This window comes from Myotis lucifugus, unplaced genomic scaffold, assembly GCF_000147115.1.
Source record: "Myotis lucifugus unplaced genomic scaffold, Myoluc2.0 scaffold_52, whole genome shotgun sequence".
NCBI classification, from domain to species: domain Eukaryota; kingdom Metazoa; phylum Chordata; class Mammalia; order Chiroptera; family Vespertilionidae; genus Myotis; species Myotis lucifugus.
Window position 1 is genome coordinate 3290983 of NW_005871100.1, and position 20153 is coordinate 3311135.

The 20153-nt window shown below is 50.1% G+C and overlaps 1 protein-coding gene across 2 annotated transcripts in view; it reads left to right on the top strand.

Annotated features, from left to right (window-relative positions):
* Window positions 1-20153, top strand: part of JAZF1 (JAZF zinc finger 1) — a 298763-nt gene that overhangs the window by 273570 nt on the left and 5040 nt on the right. The window contains exons 4-5 of one of the 2 annotated variants that reach the window (XM_023753833.1): window positions 16830-16999; window positions 17914-17963. In XM_023753833.1, the coding sequence (XP_023609601.1) occupies window positions 16830-16999; window positions 17914-17946 (203 nt within the window). In that variant the 3' untranslated portion in view covers window positions 17947-17963. The remainder of the gene's footprint in view (window positions 1-16829; window positions 17000-17913; window positions 17964-20153) is intronic. The other variant, XM_006088755.3, reaches the window with a different exon arrangement.

Consider the following 20153-nt stretch of genomic DNA (forward strand, 5'->3'; position numbering starts at 1 on the left):
TCTCCAAAGCGTACTCCGCCCCGACGACTGAACCAGTGAAACATGAATTGCTCCGTGTGCCCTTCGGGAGCACGCAGTACGTCCCATGCTCCTGGGACGATGATTTTCCAGGTATAACTAGGAGAGGGAGTCTGTTAGCACACAGGACAGACATGCGACTGCCCACTACACGTCAGATGAATGTGCAGAGACAGGAGACATGACCCTGGTCCTCCCGTAGCTCAGAGACTAGTGGGGGGAGGCAGATGATGAAATCCACACGGGACGCTGAGTTCCCCGATAGAGACAAGCTCGGCGCATGCATGGAAGGGAGGGGCCCCAGCCTTGGGGCGCGGAGTCACAGACCTCGAGACAGTGATACCCAACTGAGTTTTAAGAATGAGTACCTCTTAGATAAAGGGAAAGAAGAGGATATGCGAGTCTGGCCGGCTCAGATGGGTGGGGAGGGGGGAAATGCCCGGAGGACAAGAGTGCACCCTGCTTTCTAAGTGAAGCGGGAAGCTGTTAGAGGATTTTAACCAGGAATGTGGTGGTTTGCCCTACATTTGAAAGTGATGATTCTGCCTGATGAGTGAAGGTTGCTGGGCAGTAGGACTGAGAATGGCTGATGGGTTGGGGGATCCATGCAGCAGATCAGGGGTGACAGCAGTGGCACTGGGACCGCAGGGTGCAGGTGTGGGTGGACTCAGATACTTGGAAGAAGAGCCTGCAGGATGGGGTGGGGATCTGAGGGAAAGAGCAGTGCCTCCTGGGTTCTCTGCGGAGCAGCTGAGTGGGTGGTGGAGCCATTTTCTGAGCATGAAGGAGCAGGAGCAGGTTTTTAGGGCAATATACACACAAGGACTCTCTTAGAACCATGACCTTGAACCACCTCTGTCACGAGAGGCTGTAGTACCCCACCTTTTCCCAGTGACCTGGGAGCATCTTAAAAGTATGGCCCCCTGGGACCCACCCTAGATTTGGTGAGTCACAGTCCAGGAGGGGAGCCGGGCACCGGGAGCTGGCAGCAGCTCCCAGGCGATGCCAGCACCGCCAGCCCCGCACCAGTCCAAGGCCGGCCACGATGACCTGAGCCTGAGCAGCATTCCTCCCAGGTGCTGACCAGCACCGCCCACCGCATCTCACCATGTGTCATGGCCCAGGAACCACGAGCAGTTTTCCCAGACACGTCACTGAAGTTGAAGTGAAGGTGGGCCGCCTGCCCTCATTCAGGCCACGCCTCTTTGATGCTTTTCCCTAACAGGCGAGGAGCCTGAAAAGAATAGCTTTGCCCTAAGTGGCAGGAAGGTCCCCACACAGTACCGTCTTTCAGAAGCACCTAAAGCTCTGATGTCTGTCTCAGTGATCGGATCCTCGTAAATTGGAAGATTGGTTCTGGAAACCCCATGAGCCTCGGCTTTCTTGAGAGGTTTATGGCACTTTCCGCTCACATGAGGGCCAGGAATAACATCGCAGCTCCCTCTGCATTTCTGGTTTTTGTTCCTGGGGTGGGGGGGGAGGGGGAGAGTAAGGGAAGGGAGAGGTAGGCAGAACTAATACCACATTGAAAGGAAAGTGTCCAGACTTATTTTCCAAAACCTCAGAAAAAGCCTCACATTCTGCTGAGGGTATAACGGTTTGTTGTCCCATCTTCTCTCGTGGGGTTTTTCCAGCCTCATCACCTGTACCCGGGTGAAGTCCCTGGTGTGGGAAGGGGCCAGAGCTGGCTGGAGCTCAAGGAGACATTCCAGGTGGGCTGGCCTCCTCGGGCAGTGGCCTCAGACCTTTAGCAGACAAGGCGGTGCTGGACTTCGGTAAGCTCATTTACACTGTGTTTTAAGATGTTTCCAAAACAATGTTAAGTAATGAGTAGCAATGAATTCCCTTTTGCCCTGACCAAGAAAAGGGTCCGATTAAGATAGCCATTCCAGTTGGAATCCACACCCGGTGAACCCGTTCAGCCAAATTACACATTATATTGATGGAAGTGGGCATGACTGGCTCTAGTCCACATGTAATTGCTTCAGAGTATCTGTACCTACCTTGGCAGCAGCGTATCGGACAAGCATCAGAAAGTGTTCTACCAACTCTAGAGGAGAGACGAGCAAGGCCCGGGTCTGATGACTGTTGTTGCCGACCCAGTGCTGATGCTGTGGGGCTGCGGAGATGCACGAAAAGAACCACCACCCTCAGGGGCACGAGGCTCTAGTTGTGGAGGAAGCCAAGTGTGCAAATAAAGCTCCTGTCAGACGCTGAACCTGAGAGCCTTACATCAAGGGTTACAATAGGCAGGGGAAGGACAAGTCATTCTATTTGGGAAAGTAGCATCTGAGAGAGGTCTCCAAGAATGCGCAGGTTAGGGGAGCCGGTGACGTGGGTGTCATGTTGTGTATTCTATGCCCCCAGGCCTAGCCGACAGCAGGGAGGTGGTTTGGGGACCAGTGAGGCTGTACATTGGATTCAGGAAGCGCTCACATAGATACAGGAACCTAAAATGCTGGGCTAAGGCGTTTGCGTTTAATAGAGTTGGCGGTAGGGAGCCCCTTTTAATAAGAGGAGGAACTAATGCCATCAGAGAAGAGTGATATTATGGATTAAAGCTATTTGGGGGCATGTTAATTTGGCAGCGGGAGGAGGATGGATGGGAGGGCAGAGAGGCTGCGGGCTGGCGGGTCAGGAGGTTGTTTCAATAGCCGGGGTGAACCTATGGCAATAGATTGGCTTTCTTGATGACATTTCTGCATGTGGGACAGGAAATGACTTAATGTGGAAGGCTTTTCAACGCTGCTCTGCGTAGCTCCCCAGCCCCGCCCAGGCCATAGGAGCCTGCCCAACTTACTCCGCAGGAGTAAACCTTGCAGACATTGGAATGTTTATGTTTGGCCCAGTATGGCTCTGGGTTTTTTTTACACAGCTGTAAAGTGTATTTAACTCCCAAATATAAAACACTTCTCGACTACTGTTTCATAGCTTCGTAAAACGAGGCTCGGTTGCGTAGGTGCTCCCGGCAGTCAGCCCCTATCTTTCTACGCAAGCCCGTTTCCTCATATTGTTATTCCAACGGAAGAAAACTGGGCTCACGTAAACCACGTTTTACAAGCAGCCGTCAGAAGAGAAGCCCCAAAGACAATGAGCAGCGTCCGCAATTGTATTTTTAACCTAAGATTACAGAGCTCACTAGCAAGGAAGCAAAATCACTTTAATTATGATTGTTTCTCATTGTGGCTGCGAGTGTAAGTCAGTAACAGATGTTCATTTTCCCCGGCTCGACTGTTTTTAATTCTTTCTTGAACACGGAGAACGAAATCTTTAAACATTTGCCAGAGTTCAATTAACATCGCCGGCCGAGGTGGAAAATGCCCCACTTTGTTTTCTGTCGCCGCAGACCTGCCTGGCGGCCTGTGCCCGGAGCGCGGGCCGGCTCCAGCTGGCACGGCGTTTATGGCCTCGGAGTTAATTTGCAGAATCGGCCTTCGGCGGGAGGGGTCTGTTCGCCCGTTGATACATTTATTTATTTACTCTTTCCTTATAAATAAAATTGCACTGTAAAACCCCGCGGCTTAATTGCAGGAAACCCAGTGCATTTTTGTTGTTGTTGTTCTGCAAGTGGCGAAGGGCTGGTGCTTTGTGTAGGCGGCGGCGTGGAAATCTGGGGGAAGAATATGTTTACGGCCCAGGCTGTGCGACTCGGTTTATCAGGTTTTTCCTGTGCTCTGTGGAACAGACGGCTGTTCATGATGGAAAGGCCTTTCTTCTGTGGGGAACGGAGTCTTTCTCGAGGGGCGGCGGGGAGAGAGCGTTTATGTAAGAATTCGGAATGGCTTCCAGAGACCACGGGCACTCGGCGGCTGTAAAGCTTCCCCTGCACTTTACTCGGCGACATTACAAAGTTTGCTTTAACACCTCAGAAGGGTTCTGGCTGCGTTTCCCAACCTGAGTCCTGCTGAACGGAGCGCACGCGGCAGCCTGTGCCTGTAGGACGAGTCGCCTCTAACAGGTGGCAAAGGGACAACCACATTATCTTCCCGTCCTTCTAATTTGAGGGCCCACCCCCAAACAGTCGGGCATCACATTATACATATTTGTGGTTTGTGTTTTTAAATGTCTGCTCTTTTTTCATGTATTTTTTATTTTTAAGACATTTTTAATTAATATATTTTTATTGACTTCAGAGAGGAAAGGAGAGAGAGAAACATCAATGATGAGAGAGAATCACCGATCAGCTGCCTCCTGCACACTCCCCACTTGGGATTGAGCCCCCAACCTGGGCATGTGCCCTTGCCCGGAATCAAACCTGGGACCCTTCAGTCTGCAGGCTGATGCTCTAACCACTGAGCAAAACCAGCTAGGACTAAACATCCACTTTTTAGAAAAAATGTCATCACATAAAACATTTCTCATGGATGCCAAACCTTGACAATGATGCCTCCAAAGTAGTTTGAAACGGCCACTTACAAATGCAAGCTGTGCAGGGCTTGGGCTTCGTTGACATGGCCCATTCCGGAGGCTTTCTGTGTCCCCTGAAGGCTTGCTGGGTATCTGTTCATTTATCCTCATTTAGGAGCTGGAAAATGCTTCCTTCACCGTCCGGGACACGGGGATGGTCCCATTAGGAAAACTGCGGATGACATATGACTTAACGGCACTTGCAAAGGGTCGCTGTTTGTCTTTGGATAAAAAGGAATGTTCTCCTTACAAAGCAAAACAAAAGCAAGGGAAAAACTAGCGAGAAGAAGCAGGCTGATAAACGGAGGTTGGCTAAGGGCTGTCATAGTCGCATCACAAACACCACGCCCTTCGCCCGCAGGACTAACTGTTCCTTCAAGTTCGACCTTTACACTCTGGGCCAGGGTGGAGGTGACAAATGGACCATTTGGATTTAGTGTTGGCCACAGATCAAACTTGAAACCACAGCGGAGGAGGCTGGGGCAGGAAAGTCATCCAGTGATGTGGTAACTTAGGATTGAAACTTCTCCTTCGTTTTTCCCTCCTATCTTGACATAGAGGGACAGTTGAAGAGATGTGATTAAACCTCTTATTCCTTCTATATTCATGAAGCTGGGCTTGTATGTACAGATCATAGCTGGGGATACATAGACATAGTCAAACGGCGTAGGAAAAACCTGCAGTGTTTCAAAACAAGTGTGCTTTCACTGCACATTCTGAAAAGCACATAGGCCTCTTGTTTGGATGGACTCGACCTTGGGGGACTGGGTGTGACCCTGAGCCACTCCTTCATGTGCCACATGTGTGAAATGCGGGGGGGTCCCTGTCACCTGGCTGGCAAATGCCCGGCTTCCCATTTACCTGGCCCAGGAAGCCCTTGGCAGGACATTGGCAGGGGAGGGGCATCCAGGACTGGGGTGCCAGACTTCCACCCCTGCCTGGACCTTCACTGAGTGACCAGGGAAGGTCACCTCCCCAGGCCTCGGTCTCTCCCTCTGTGAGAGGGGCGGTGGGCACGCAAGACTGAGTTCTTCCCAGCCAGAACTTCTATCATTTTATGACCCAGTGATGACCCCGAAGCAAGGCCGAGCTCGGGCGTTTATCACTCAGTCCGAATGTATGACTTCAGGCACTCGGGACTTATGGGTGTTTGAGAAAAGCATAAAACAAAGTCCAGGCGCTCTGGGAACTGGGAATAACCCTGAAGGCATCCTGAGGGCTGGTGGAGGGCGGAGCAGAGGCAGAAGAGGGACCCAAGAGGGACATAGTAGTGAAAACCTCCTGGGAGGGCCCAGCAGAAAGGAGCTCATGGCAGGTCATACATTCGGACTGATTTAAAAACGCCCTAGCTCAGCCCGGCCAGCGTGGCTCAGGGGTTGAGTGTCGACCTATGAACCAGGAGGTCATGATTCCATTCCCAGTCAGGGCACATGCCTGGGTTGTGGGCTCGATCCCCAGTGAGGGGCGTGCAGGAGGCAGCCGATCAATGATTCTCTCTCATTGATGTTTCTATCTCTCTCTCACTCTCTCCCTTCCTTCCTGAAATCAATTATAATTTTTTTTAAATGCCCAGGTTTGACTTTGCTGTGGTGTCATCACTGGGTCATAAAATAACAGAAGTGCAAGCTGGAAAGAACCTGTCTTCTGTGTCCACCTCCCCTCCCACAGAGGATGAGACCGAGGCCTGGGAGCTCATGGCGGGGGAGGGCTTGATAAAGGAGGTTAGAGAGCTGGGGCCAGTTAGGAGGGTCTCAGAACATGAGCACAGAAATCCAAAATAAATTCTTCCTTGACTTGGCTTGGAGAGTCAGATCTTGATAGAAATACCATTTCCTAACTCTCAAAGGAAAGAAAATGGTGCCCAGGCGGTGATTTTTGTTGTTGTTTATGGACAAAGCCTACTTCCTTCCCACGTCTTTCTGGCCTGTCCTCTCCCGGATAAGATTCTGGAAAACAGGCCAGAGCAGCCCCTCAGGCCTCCCCTGGGAGAGCTGATCATCTAGGGGGAGGAAATATGGGGAGAGGGAAGAAGCCGAGCTGACGCTGTGACGCTGGCACCTCCGGGTTGGTGCCATCAAGACACAGCTGTCTAAAGCCTCCAAAACATCTGGTGATCCTCGTTCATTATAATAAACACCCCATCCAGACTGGCCACAGGCAGTTCAGGTAGGACAGATTTTAAGCGCCTGATGATATGGGAGTCCGACTCTTAGAGAGATCACCGTCCATTTCCTCGTGAGGGTTTGGGCTGAGTGACGGTCTTCGGTTATTTCCGTTGCAGCGCGTCTGCGGACTGATAGCCCATGACTGTAATTATCTTTGGCCTTCAATAGATGTCCAGTAATAAACCCTTAGTCTTGTTCCTGCACCCTGGGAATACCTCTTGTTTACCGTCATGTGGCATTTATAGGGCATCTTTCTGTGAGGCATGATGTATTGTAAACACACGAGAAGAGATGGCCCATAAATGCAGGGTTTCCAGCTAACAATGCATGTCCCTCAGAGAGACCCTGAAGTTAACTGAAGAGCGGACGGGGGTGAAGGAAAGGGAAGAGCCCACCTACGTCTATTCTGAGCAAGGAAGACGGACGTCACACCGGCGGTGCGTGTGACCGCCCGCCCAGGGTCTGCACTGACTCTGCTGTCTGCCAGGCAAAGTCTCTTCTGTATGCGGGCCAGTCCTTGGCGGCTTCAGGTAGAAATGTCACAGTTTTCAGGTGGATAACCAGGGCTTGAGGAGGTGCGTCTCCTAAGACCCCACAAACAGGACTTGAGTTTGGGCAGTCTGACTCCAGGGGCCCGCCTCCTATCACAGGGCAACCTCTCATGGCCAGGGTTGATGCTTGCAAGTCGTGGCAATAGGGAACACTCAACCCTCTTTTGAAATCACCTGTGCCCATCTCAGAGAAGAATGCAGTCTTCCGGGGAAGGACCACCATGTCTTTGTCACAGAACAGGTGCCAGGATGGGCCAGGACGAGGAGTTGAGGGAGCGGGACCAGGCCAGAGCAGCCTCCACATTTCTCTGGGTGCTTCCAGAGAAACCCCAGTGAGGGTGGCCAACAGCACGCGGGTGGATGAGTCTGGAGGAGCTGGAGTAAAGCACAGGCGGGCCAGGCGAGCCGAGAGGCAGGTGGGGTGCCGAGCCAGCTAGCACAGAGCATGGGAGCTGCACGGGGACGGGCACTTTGGGGCAGGAACCAGCCACGCCGACCTGAGCAGGGGAAACTGGGCATCTCTGTTGACCTTCCTTGCTCCTGGGGTTCGTCACTGACCCAGGGCCTTAAAAAGGTCACTGAGGCCAGGCCAGGGTAGCTCAGTGGGTGAGCATTGACCTATGAACCAGGAGGTCACAGTTGGATTCCCAGTCAGGGCACATGCCTGGGTTGTGGGCTCGGTCCCCAGGGGAGGGTTTGAGGGAGGCAGCCCATTAATGATTCTCTCTCATCATCGATGTTTCTCTCTCTCCTCCTCTTCCTTCCTTTCTGAAATCAATAAAAATATATTTAAGTTTTTAAAAAAGGGGGACACTGAGCAACATCTGTCCTGGTTGACTCTAATTTGTGAGGCCACGTGTGGCTCAGCCAGTGATGTTACTAACAGCAGACAGTGCTGTGGAGCAGACCGCGGGGGAAGCCCTCCCCTGCGAATTAACGCCCTCAACCCTGGGACGTAAAGACTGAGCTGCCCAGGGTCATGGAGGGAGTCCTGGAGCCGGTGTGAGGACCCAGGCTGTCGGGCTAGAAGTATCCTCTGCGATAGCGTGAGACGTTGCTGAAGCAGAAATAATAGGGAAAGCATCCTCAAGGTCACTGCAAGGTCACACGGAGACCCTGCCTTCCAAAACCCGCCGCAGGGGCGGCTGCAGGACGCCGCCCGTTTTCATAACCTGCTTCACACGAGCTCTTTGACTGGGGGGTCCTTGCACCTGCAGTTTCTCCCGTCACCTTTGGGAAGGGTTGCCACGCGCACATCCCACGGGATTCCAGGGCGGCGCTGGCACAGTGAGTGCCCATGAGGTGCCCGCCGCCTTCGGAAGCCGCGCTGCCAGGAGGCCAGCAGCCTTCTGACAAATCAGAAGGATCTCATAAAACCTGGTTTTCATGCGGCACCAGCTGCAGCTTCCACGCGGGACAAAGTGTGAGCCCCAGCTCTTACGGGGGCTCCGCTGTTGGTGTGAACGTTCGGTGATCTCGGGGCATATGCGCCCCAGCGCCCGGCACTCCCGTGGCGGCATCTCGTGTCCTGCGCTGCGTCTGCGGCGGAAACTGGCTTCGGCTGGCGGTCCCTCCTTATCGCTCATCTTGATTATGGCCGCGTTTTTTCTCGGATCGATCGCCCTCCGCGTGCCAGCCCTCCGCCCTGCACTTGGCCCTGGCAGGACAGCCTTCACTCTGTCCGTGGGTGCACCCTGGAAATATCGCCCGTTAATTTCACAGTCAGGCGGGGAACGCACACCGGATCCAGCCCTCGATGCTGCAGAGAAAAGCGGCACTTGTTTCAGAAAAGACGGGCCTCGGCTCCCAGTGCTGCCGGAGTTCACGTTATCAAAGGCAGGGCGCGCCCCCAGGGGAGGGGTTGGCGATGTGACCATGAAGTGTCGGGGCGCCCGCATCCCCACTGCCCACCGCGAGGGCAGGAGGCCACGTGCCTCCCATCCCCGGGTCTCAGCGCTGTGAATGAATCAATGGAAGTCAGAGAAGTGATACATCCTTCTCTTTCCCGCAGGACTAGAAACCCTTATCCTAATCCATTGTATTGAAAATGTACGCTAATTTTGGACAATTTCCTGGGTGCATTTTAGGAAGGTGACTAACCGGGCAATTTCTGGAGAGGTTTTGTAGATCCCTGGTCATTTCCTTCAAGTCTAGACCTTTTTAAATTACTGATTAAAATAATACCAAGCAGAGCTAATATGGTACATAAGGGTGTGCCAGAAATTAAAGGCTTTTACGTATCAGATCCTGCCATCTTCACAGCAGCCCTGTGAGGTCAGCTCTAGTGTGACTTTCCCTTTGCAGGTACAACATGGAGTATAAAGAGGTAAAACCACTGGCCTGCGGCACCAGGTGTAAGCACAGCAGAGTCCTAATCCAGGCAGCCTGCTCCCAGCCCTGAGTTTCCTGCCTGGGCTCGGCCTGGACAGGGTTGGTGTGGGGTGTATAGTTATGCTGACCAGGTTCCCATGGAGGATGAAGCTGTTGTGTGGTGCACATCGTGCAGATTGGGACCCCTTACGCTGGCATCGTATTAAGTTAGTGTAACTCCTAAGTACACAGTACGTATATTACACACAGATGCTGGTAATTATTACAGTATTATGACTATATTCCCTACACTGTACTTTATATCCACGTGACTTTTGTAACTGTTGGTTTGTACTTCTTAATCCTTCACCTTTTTTACCCATCTCCCCCAAACCTTATCCCATCTGCCCTCCATCAGTACGTTCTGGGTAGCTATGAGTTTCTGTTTTGTTTTTTAGATTCCACATATAAGTGAAATCATATAGTACTTGTCTTTGACTTATTTCACTCAGCATCATACTCTCTGGATCCACCCATGTTGTCACAAATCCAAAAGAATGAACTCTTGCCAACAGGCTCACTCTGGAGTCATCTTGTTCTGAGTGTCCTGACCAAGAGTCAATTGGTCAGTCACCCAGAGCCCCGCCTTCCTGAGACCACAATCACCTCATTTCTTTTAGGTCTCGCCAGATTCTTGTAACCCCAGGAAGGTCAAAGCTAAGAACAGAAATAATGAAAGAAATAATTCAAAGCTATAGGACCAACTTGTGCAATAGTTTGTAATTATCTGTCTGGTCTTTTTAAAATATTTTTATTGATTTCAGAAAGAGGAAGGGAGAAGATATAGAAACATCAATGATGAGAGAGAATCATTGATCAGCTGCCTCCTGCACGCCCCCTACTGGGGATTGAGCCCGCAACCTGGGCATGTGCCCTTGACTGGAATTGAACCTGGGACCCTTCAGTCCACAGGCCGACACTCTATCCATTGAGCCAAACCAGCTAGGGCTTGTTTTGTGTTTGTTGTTTTTTTTAATAATTTGTTTAATTTATTGATTTGAAAGAGAGAGAGAGAGAAACATTGATTTGTTGTTCCACTTACTTATGGATTCATTGGCTGATTCTTGAATGCACCCTGAACGGGGATGGAACATGCAGCCTTGGAGAATCAGACAGATGCTCTAACCAACTGAGCTGTCCCCCAGGGCTGTTTTTCTGTTTTAAGATATTTTTTAAAGCTTAACTACCTAAATGGTAACGTTGACATAATTTTGTTGAAATCTGTATAAGAGCATTTTATTTTATTATGCCAGTCAGAGAAAGGCAAATACCATTATCATCTCACTTATATGTGGAATCTAATGAACAAACAAAATAGAAACAGACTCACAGATACGGAGAACAGACTAACAGCTATTACAAGAGAGGGGTTGGGGGGCTGGTGAAACAGGTGAAGGGATTAAGCAAAACAAAACACATTAAAAACTCATAGACACAGGCAACAGTATCGTGATTACCAGAGGGAAAGGGGGTGGAGAGGTAGAAGAGGATAAAGGGGGGGCAGAGACTGAAGGAGATTTGACTTTGGATGGTGAACACACAATACAATATACAGATGGTGTATTATAGAATTGTACACCTTAAACCTATAATAAAATTATATTATTAACCAACTAGGGGGCCAGTGCACGAATTCATGCACCTTGAAAGGAACTGTGGGCTGCGAGGCTGTAGTGGGCACAGGGGCAGGTCTCAGCCCATCCTCTGTGCTCCTGCCCGGCCCCTCCCACTGCGGCCCCTAGTCCCCTGTCTGCCGGCAGTCCTGCTCCTGCTGAAGGCGAGGAACAATTTAGGTTGGCGCCAGCAGTGGGTGCAAGCAGGGCCAGCAGCAGGTGTGAGCGCTGGGCGGGACTGCAGCGCACAGGAGCAAAGAATTTTCAGTAACCACCAGATGCTCGCCCCAATGACAGGGACTGGTGCCCCGCCTTGGTCTGGCGCCCCTGCTCACCTGCTCCACCATCCTGCCAAGGCCGATGCCTGCCATGTTGCGCGCTCTGCCACCTGGTGGTCAGCGCATGTCATAGCGACTGGTTGTTCGGTTGTTCTGACGTTTGGCCTATTGGCATATTAGCCTTTTATTATATAGGATGTCATCCCAATAAATGCAATAAAAAAATTTTAACTACCTTTTTATTTAAAAATATTAAATAATAAATATTAAAGTAATATTCTGAATATTTAGAAATGTTTGTTAAATAGATTTGTAAGTGTGAAATTTTAGTGCTAAACCAAGTATAAGTAGTTAAGTTTTCTTATCAAAAAACAAAGTCCTCCAGTTATTAAAGATCCAAGCAACTGTGACTGGAATGAGGTCGTGAGAAAACGTTGGGCTGCTCTGCGCTGTGGGAAGCTATTGTGGGTGGAAGCAAGCGAGATAATCTAGTGTTCTTTTCTTAAGACTGGGGGAGGCTGTGTACTTTTGCATCCCGTCCCCCACTAAAGTCTGTGAAGGGTATTCTCTCATTCATTCATTCAACAAACATATGTCCATTGGCGCCTTGAATGCATGCACACCCTGGGCACTATGGGATACTAAGAGCTAATAATTCATTAGAGTGTTTAGTCCTATGAGGGAGACATCACTTCCAGCTTGGAGAACAAGGACCCATTCCATAGCCAAGGAGGGGGTGGGGGAAAATGACATTCCAGGAGTGAGCTGAGGCCAGGAGCAAGGCGAGCAGGAATTTAAGACTTGGCTCATGGTTCCCGGAGCCGTTAGTGTGTCTTTCCTCATAATTGTCTATTGCCAGTTCATTTACACTATGGTGCTCCAGCTCCTATAAAGTGGGTCAGTACCAATTAAAGCTAATTTATAGTGATAAATCTATAAGGCAGAAAGGCAACTCTTTGCTAATGTATTTGCCAGAATTTGACACCCCAGGAGAGTTTTAATTTGCTGTCACTGCAGTTATCACTTTTTCATGAATATTAATGACCTGTGTTATAAGACAAATGTGGCGTGTTGGGTTTCTGGAAAAGGTTGACTTATTTTTATCTGTATGTCACTATGTTTATGAATACAGAGTGAGAATAGTGTAGGTGCTAAAATGGATTGCTGCCAAATGCAGAGGTTAAAGGGTGAGCAAAGGGCAAGGTGGGCAGAGGTTGGAGGCGAGGGGACAAGATCGGAAATGGCTCTGTGACAGGTGAGAGTGAGCTCAGCAGAAGCACTGGAAGGCTCCCGGGCACTCAGGCCAGGTGGGTGAGTGCGTGGACAGGCGCTCCGCACCGCCTTGCAGTTTCATGTGATTCATGAAACCAGCTCTGGTGTTGACTTCTTTTGTTGACAACCAGTAGGCATTTTTGAGCAATATATTTGTCTTATCGTGAAGTCCTAGCTAAGTGTTCTCATTTCCCAAATTGAAATGCTGAAATGAGCTCCTGAGGCCCCCAAAATGCCTCTCAGCTGCTGTTTCTGCCCAGCTCAGGCCCCCCTGTGGGGACAGTGCAACTGTGGGGTGTGAAAATGGAAAATTCAATCCAAGGAAGTTAGTGGCCACCAATATTTACATGTGACAGTGAAGTTACATTTTCCTGTAGAAACTCTAACACTGGTGAATGTCATTTTAAAGTTGGTTAATAATGTCTAAGAGTGCAAATTAACAACTCAGGTAACTCTTCTTTGAAAGACTGGACCTCCACGTGCTCGGACACTGCCCCCACGTGCGGCTGTGGGTGGCTCCACCCGATGTGTCCATTTCCCTCCCTCCCCAGTGATTCAGACTGTACGTTGCATCTTTATCTCCCTTGTACTGGCCGTGGTCAATTGTAAAAGAAATCAAAGGAGCACAAACTTTGGAACCAAAGACCCAAGTACCAGTCCAGTCTGCCTATTTCTAGCCAGTGACCTTGGCAACCCCTCACCTCCTGAACCCCAGCTTTGGCCTCTGTTAAACTGGGTCCTCTCCAAGCACCAGGGTCATAGGAGCCCCCACCCCCACCACCCGAACCTAAATGGCAGTGACATCTCCCAACTCCTCCTGTTCCCAGAACTGCACATGTAAAACAAAACTTGCTCATTCTTGGGCAGCTACAATTTCCCACTGAAAAAATAAATCCAAGTAAGTGCAGGAAGGTTCAGGTAGGCAGGTAAATGCCAGAATTTAAGGAACAAATGACTTAAAGCAAAAGGAGGGCAAATCTAAAAACCAGGCATTTGGGCTATCGTGCCACCTATGAATTCCTGAAATCCTATTCTGCCCGCTGGTGCACTAAAAATCCCAGGATTTATGGGGCGAAGGTTGGGGCAAAGCCTCGGAGCCATGGAATTTTGTAACTGAGCCTCAGCAAAAACAAGAACCATCCTACCAGGATGACTGCTTGGCTAACTCACAGGGTGTTCCCCGGCATCCCAGCAGCCCATTGGTCCTTTGTGTCCTCTGACCTTGGGCCCCTTTTGAGATGTGGGTCAGTTGTCTTCTAATTGAGAACGGGTTCATCAGAATTAGAAACCGGAGCCAGTCCTTGGGTCTTTGTTTTAAACACAGGGGATGTCTTCACTTTGGTCCCTGCTCTGTCAGCTTCCCCAGGTGGCTCAACTCAGAGGGTAGGTGACACTAACCCGGCGCCGTTGTTCTAACGAAGCTGTTTCCATAGGATCTTTGTGTTTCTTAATTTAGGCCTGTGGATTCTCTTTATTTGTGAGAAAGCTTTCCTCTGGACCCTTCGAATATTGAAGTGTGGGGAGGGGTGTTGGCAGAGAGCAGGTTTTCCTGTTTTGTGAACACCCAGTCCCACCCAGGTGGCACTCAGCAGGATTCAGGGCTGACTTACAGAAAGGGGGCGGGTGGAGGAGGAGGAAGGGTTGATGAAGATGAATGGGTATGTGCCAAAGTGACCTTTCCTGCTTAGAATCCTGAGCCAAGTAGCCTGAAGGAAGGATGCCCCAAACACACGGCTGTCACCGTGACCTTGGGCTGACTTCTGAGACGTTACAATGTGTGGGGTTCAGTGGCCCTTTAAGTTCCTCCTAGTTCCAAAATTCTGACTCCAGACCCAGCTCCCTAACAGAGCTTGCTAGGGGGGTGGCCTTGGGGATGCCTGCCAGCTGATCCCCAGACACCGGCTCTGGGCCCCAGTTGGGTAGTAGATGCTTCCTGTGACTCTCACGCTCCAAATCGTTCCAACCAACTCCCTGCCCCAATTACCTACATCGACAGACAGGGTGTTGGGGTTTGAGCTCCCTCTTTCCCACAGAGGAAACACTTTTTATCATCGTTGCTTGCAAAATTTTGCAGAAATGATTGTGGATGCCACGTGGCTTGCAGGTGACTGTACCCAAAGCACCAACCCCTCAGACCTGGCCCCTTTGATCCGGTGGAGTTTTGAGGTTCTCTCTTCTGCTGGGCTTCATTAAGCCCTCCTCGGTCGGAGGCTTTCCCGCCATCGTAAATGCTGCGTGGTTCTTGGTGTTCAGGTTAACAAATGAGCCCAATGAGATGGATAAATGAGTCATTCTGACCTCCTGAAGCCCTGCTGGAGGAGCTTTGCGAAATAGCGAGTCTGGTTCTCTAACAAGCAATTTAAAGGGCGCCAGCATGTGGCATTTGTTTGAGTGAAATGTCCTAAACAAGGCCCTGTTCAAAAGCTCATTTCGAGACTTGCTCAAACTCATGTGGCGCGGACCCTGTGCTGTCTCCTGTGAGTGTTTCCAAAGCGATCTCATTTCTGGGGGCCACAGCCAAGTACAACGGGCTCACCAAAACCCAGTTAACTCTAGGGCCTCACTTTTGCCAAACTTCTTTCTGTACCATCTGTGAGTTTCAAAACAGACAACTTTGAATTACATCTGAGTGGTAGATGGTGAAGAACCAGCAACAAGGTTGGGACCCCGTCAGAGAGCTGCTGGTATTAGGGGCCAGGAAGTGGTGTGGGGAAAAGCGACCACCCTTAATGGCTAATTGAGAATGCATAAGCTCTTGAGCCTCGCAGGGATCAGTTTTCTCAAACGTATGAAAGTGACAGTCATCCCCACCTCACAGGGTCACTGGAGGATTAAATGAGATAAGGCGTCTAACGTGCGTGAAACATGAGAGGCACTCAGTCAACCCGAGGTCCCTTCCTTCCTCCCTGGCTCCTTCTTTTAAGTGTTAGCCTCAGATGCTGGCGTCCTTGTTCCTGGCTCAACGGGCTCTTCAAACAATCCTATTAATGCCTATTAAAATGAAACCCAATAAAAGTGCCAATATCTGGTGTTGAAATAATTGATGTAGCAGAGAGCCCATGGAGCACCCAGGCAGGCCCCTGGTGCAATTTAGCCTCACACCTGGGGGATGAATTTCACAACTGTAATTGCTACCATATAAGTCTTATTAATGTTGTGCTATAATTCCTATTTATTCCACCGGGCTTGTAAATGCATTAAGACTTGTCAACATATTATTTTACACTGTTTATGATCTGTAGAATTATGTCCTTCGGGGTTGTATTGTGCAAAAGCTCAAAATAAATGGCTCTGGGCCTCATTTAAAAAGCAAAAGGGGGCTGCTGGTGAAGTGGCTCCCATCCCTGCTGTCCGGAGAAGTCAGTGAAGTAGATTTTAACTTCAACTACCAGCAGAGCTGTTCACCTTAGCAATACGGAGAATCCCGGCTCCCGCCTGAGCCATCTGACTGGGGTGGGCCTACCCTCCCTGCCTCCCAGGGAATGTGGGGTAGTTCCCTGGGGTCAGGGGTGGTCTTCCCTGAGCTGGAGCTGTATTCTGACCCTGACAGTTTGCCCAGAGCTCCAGGCATTTCTGTCCCCTAGCTCTGGATAAACCCCCTTTAATTCCAAATTTCCTCATGGTCTTTCCAGCATAACCTATATAAAAAAAAAAAATCTGAAATTCATCCCCACTAAAGGCAAATACCTAGTAAGTGTAAAATGTAACCCCTCCCACAGATTCCTGCATTGACTAGGCCAACAAAGCATCAAACTAAGGGGGCAATGTCAGGTGCAGCTTGTGTTTGTGTGTGTTGGGGTGGGAGGAGTTTGTCATTGATCACTTTGGTTTTGGCTTCGAGGCTTCCCAGCACCTTTGCAATCAAAGCCTGGGCTGCCACAGAACCGAGTTCAAGCTCCTGCTCAGCCAATGCCTGGATATGGATTGGTGGGAAGTCCTTAACCTGGTCTCTTAGATGGGAATGCAGAGACCTTCCCACCAGGCCTGTCCCAGGACCAGATAATGTTTGCCGGCTCTTGTGCCTGGAATGCCCTCTCCCAGGGCAGGAGCTGCCCATCCTGCCCCTGGGTCCCTGGCTCCTCCTGTCCTCTGGGGCCAGAGTGCACCTGCGGGGAGGTGACTGCTCCTAACAGGCCTTGCTCTGTGACCCTGCAGGCAGTGAGTACGATGAGGAGGAGGTGGACTACGAGGAGTCGGACAGCGATGAGTCCTGGACCACAGAGAGCGCCATCAGCTCCGAGGCCATCCTCAGCTCCATGTGCATGAACGGAGGGGAGGAGAAGCCTTTTGCCTGCCCAGTTCCTGGATGTAAAAAGAGATACAAGGTAAAGGTCCCACCTCACTTGGCTTGACCATACAGGAGAGGGCAAGTCCCATGTCAGACAGCAGCCCATTCTTCCTGGTGAAGAGAGCGGACAGTCCTGAGAGCATCCCTCTCCTGTGCCCGCTGGGTGCCCGGGGCCCACTGGGACACATGCGTGCCCTCTAGGTGTTGAGTGGGTTTTCCCCTCCACTGGCATGTGGACCTGAAGGCCAAGAGCTTTTCTTGGTAGGAGGACCATACCTTTGATATTCTTCAGATTCATGCCGTATCAGTCAGAATACAAAATGTGTCACCTATTTATTTGCCAAACACCTTCCCCAGTGCTGGTCTGTCCAGGTGGCTCACAGAGACCACTTTGAAGTCACAAAGGCCTGGCTCACAGAGCCCTTTTGGGAAATGTTGTCGGGTATTTAGCTTCCAGCTGAGAAAGCTCTTGCTCCCTGCCCCCCAGGGGCATGAAAGGAGATCAGGAGAAAAGGGGCCTTTGGTATTTTTCTCACCAAACCACCCACTTCAGGTTCAGCATCCTCTCTTCTCTGTAGATGGCACAGAGCCATGACTCTGAGGACCTGACTCTGGTGTCATAGGATGCCTGGGCACTACATTTTTTATTTAAAAACCTCAATGAGACAAAACGAGAAAAACACCCACAGCAAGCCAGTGTGGGTTGAGGACACTTTTTTTTTAATGCAAACTTTTTTTTTAATGCAAACTTTGTTAGCAGCTCTTTAAAATCCAACTCTGGGATAGAAATATAAAAATCAGAAACGTATCTGGTGCATTTGATATGCTAATTTCCCAGAGCTCAGCAACTGACTTTTTTTAAAAAGCTTAAAAATTGTGTGATAGCATAAGCACTTACATTGCTCTTTCTTAAGTATGTGTCACTGAACATTAAAAAATAATCTATTTCAGTACTTTTTATACCAGCTACTGATAAAAGAATGAAACAAATGTATCGTAAGGTAAGTGGCCCAAGACTTCACCGGCTCTGTGGACTGTGAACACCTCCCTATGGCAAGTTCAGATGCGCTGTGTTTAGACTAAAATGAAACTCCAGGATGGAGAGGAGTCGCACGGGGGTGCCCTGCTCAGGTCAGAACAGGTCTCAGAAGGTGGGAGGCGGGAGAGGACAGGATGCCAGACCCCAGGGACTGTTAGACAAGCTCTTTTCCCAGAGGCAGCTCTGCATTGCAGAAAGAGGTTTTGTTTTGCTCTCCCTTTTTTCATTTCCAAGTGGAAAGTTTGCCAGGGAACACTGTCCTTGTACCAGCCTGCTTTCCAGAGGCTCTTCTCACCTGCAGTAAACGCTACACCCTGTATTCTAGCTCGAGGATGAGGCATTCCCTTTCCCATCTCCAGCTTCATTCCTTTTTTATACCCTTCCCCATGGACATTTCTATTTGTCACTATCCTTCTGCTTTTATTTTTCTTGGGTTTCTAGCAACTTCCTCTAGTAGTTGTCCAGGTCTGGGCCGATAGGGCTTTTGGGGGTGCTTTTTCTCCACGTAAGGCCAAACGAAAATTGAGGGACCCCTTGGGCTGCTTCAGCATCCCTGACAGATGACAGGGGTGGTGGCAATTCATGGCCCTGAGTTCCACAAGGGAAGTACGAGTTTCCTTTTCTGACCAGAATGTCTAGTAAGATAGAGGGGACAAGAACAAACATGTAACTCCTCCTAACCAAGTGCTAGAGATGCGTGTCATCTTCCCTGAAGCTCCGTCCGCCTCTTTCTGCTGGGCAGTGACTGGCCGCGGGTAGTGGAGCTCCTTATTTACCGCATGATGGCTGGACTGGGTGCTGCGTGCTGTGGTGTCGGGCAGAATGCCCAAGTGCCGCCACCTTGTTTCCAAGGCTAACATCACATCTGTCCGCTCTAACAGTTAGTGTCAGGGATTCTCTAACAGTTAGTGTCTTGGGCACTGACTCAGGATCAGCTTTCCTCACCTTTTCATGGACATTTGCAGAACTGAAAGATGAGTATCTTCACTTCCCAGGCTTCATACTGAGTAGGACAAGAGAGAGGGACCCACAGGACACCTAAGTCTCCGCAGTTTCCCATGTTAATTCCTTTGCCTAGGATGCCCTCTTCGCCGCATTTTTCAAGGTGCAAATGCCACCTCCACCAGTTCCCAGACTGACTCCCCACTGGTAGGCTAAAGCTGTCTTGACCTTTCCATATGCTGTTTACTTCTAATTCCAAACTCACCACCACGACCCCCAGCTTTTGCTTCTTCGCTTTTCTTCCTCATCAAATCCCCAAGCAACTTCAAGGGCTTGTAGAACATCAAGGGCTGCAGGAAATTCAAAGTGATGGTTTTTCTATCAAGGGCACGTGTCACATACCTTACTCAGCCTCAGACAGACAGCAAGATCAAGTACAGTTAACATGTTAAGCGCCAAGCCTGTTTTGTCTTCCTTCTGTTTAGCCCACAATATCCGATTTCACCGATATGCTGCCGGCATCAGTGACTGACCGGTCCGGACAGAAAGTACAGTGTCCGTCACCGGTGACTGACATGGCGCTTAACGTGTTAAGGACACGATGGCCAAGCTTGACTTTAGGTTTCATGATTTGATTTGAAGTGGAATTTTGAGAAAAGACTCTAAATTGTTGTCAGGCCCAGTTCCCTCATCCGGGCAGGTCGTTCCTGGCATGGAAATGAGCTGATGCCAACCTTCCCCAGCCCACCACACAGCCCTGTACCCCCTGCCCTGCCCCTTCCTCCCTTCCATGCTGGCCCTGTGGCAGACTGCTGTACTCCACAGGCAGCTCTCTCCAGACGGCGTGTCCCAACCCTTTCCAACTCCCAAGATTTTCCAGAGCCTACCATCTGGTTGCACTAAGGAGTGAGCACCTGGCACTTTACGTAGGCGTGGAAGTGTGGGGGGAAATGCCGACTCTGGAACCGGGCACCCCCGGGTCCCACTGCAGTTCTGTCGTCCAGCAGCTTCGTGACTCCATGATTCCAGGGAGTTACCGTGTCTGCTATTGAATGAGGCAGCAAGCCATCAGCAGGAGACTTTCATGTCAGCTACCTTCCACGCCCTTTTGAAGCTAAATTCCCTTTCCTCTCTTCAGAGGTCAGAGGATTTAAGCATTTCATTTTCCAGTTGCCTGTCATTATTTGTTAACTTTTAAAGACCAAACTCA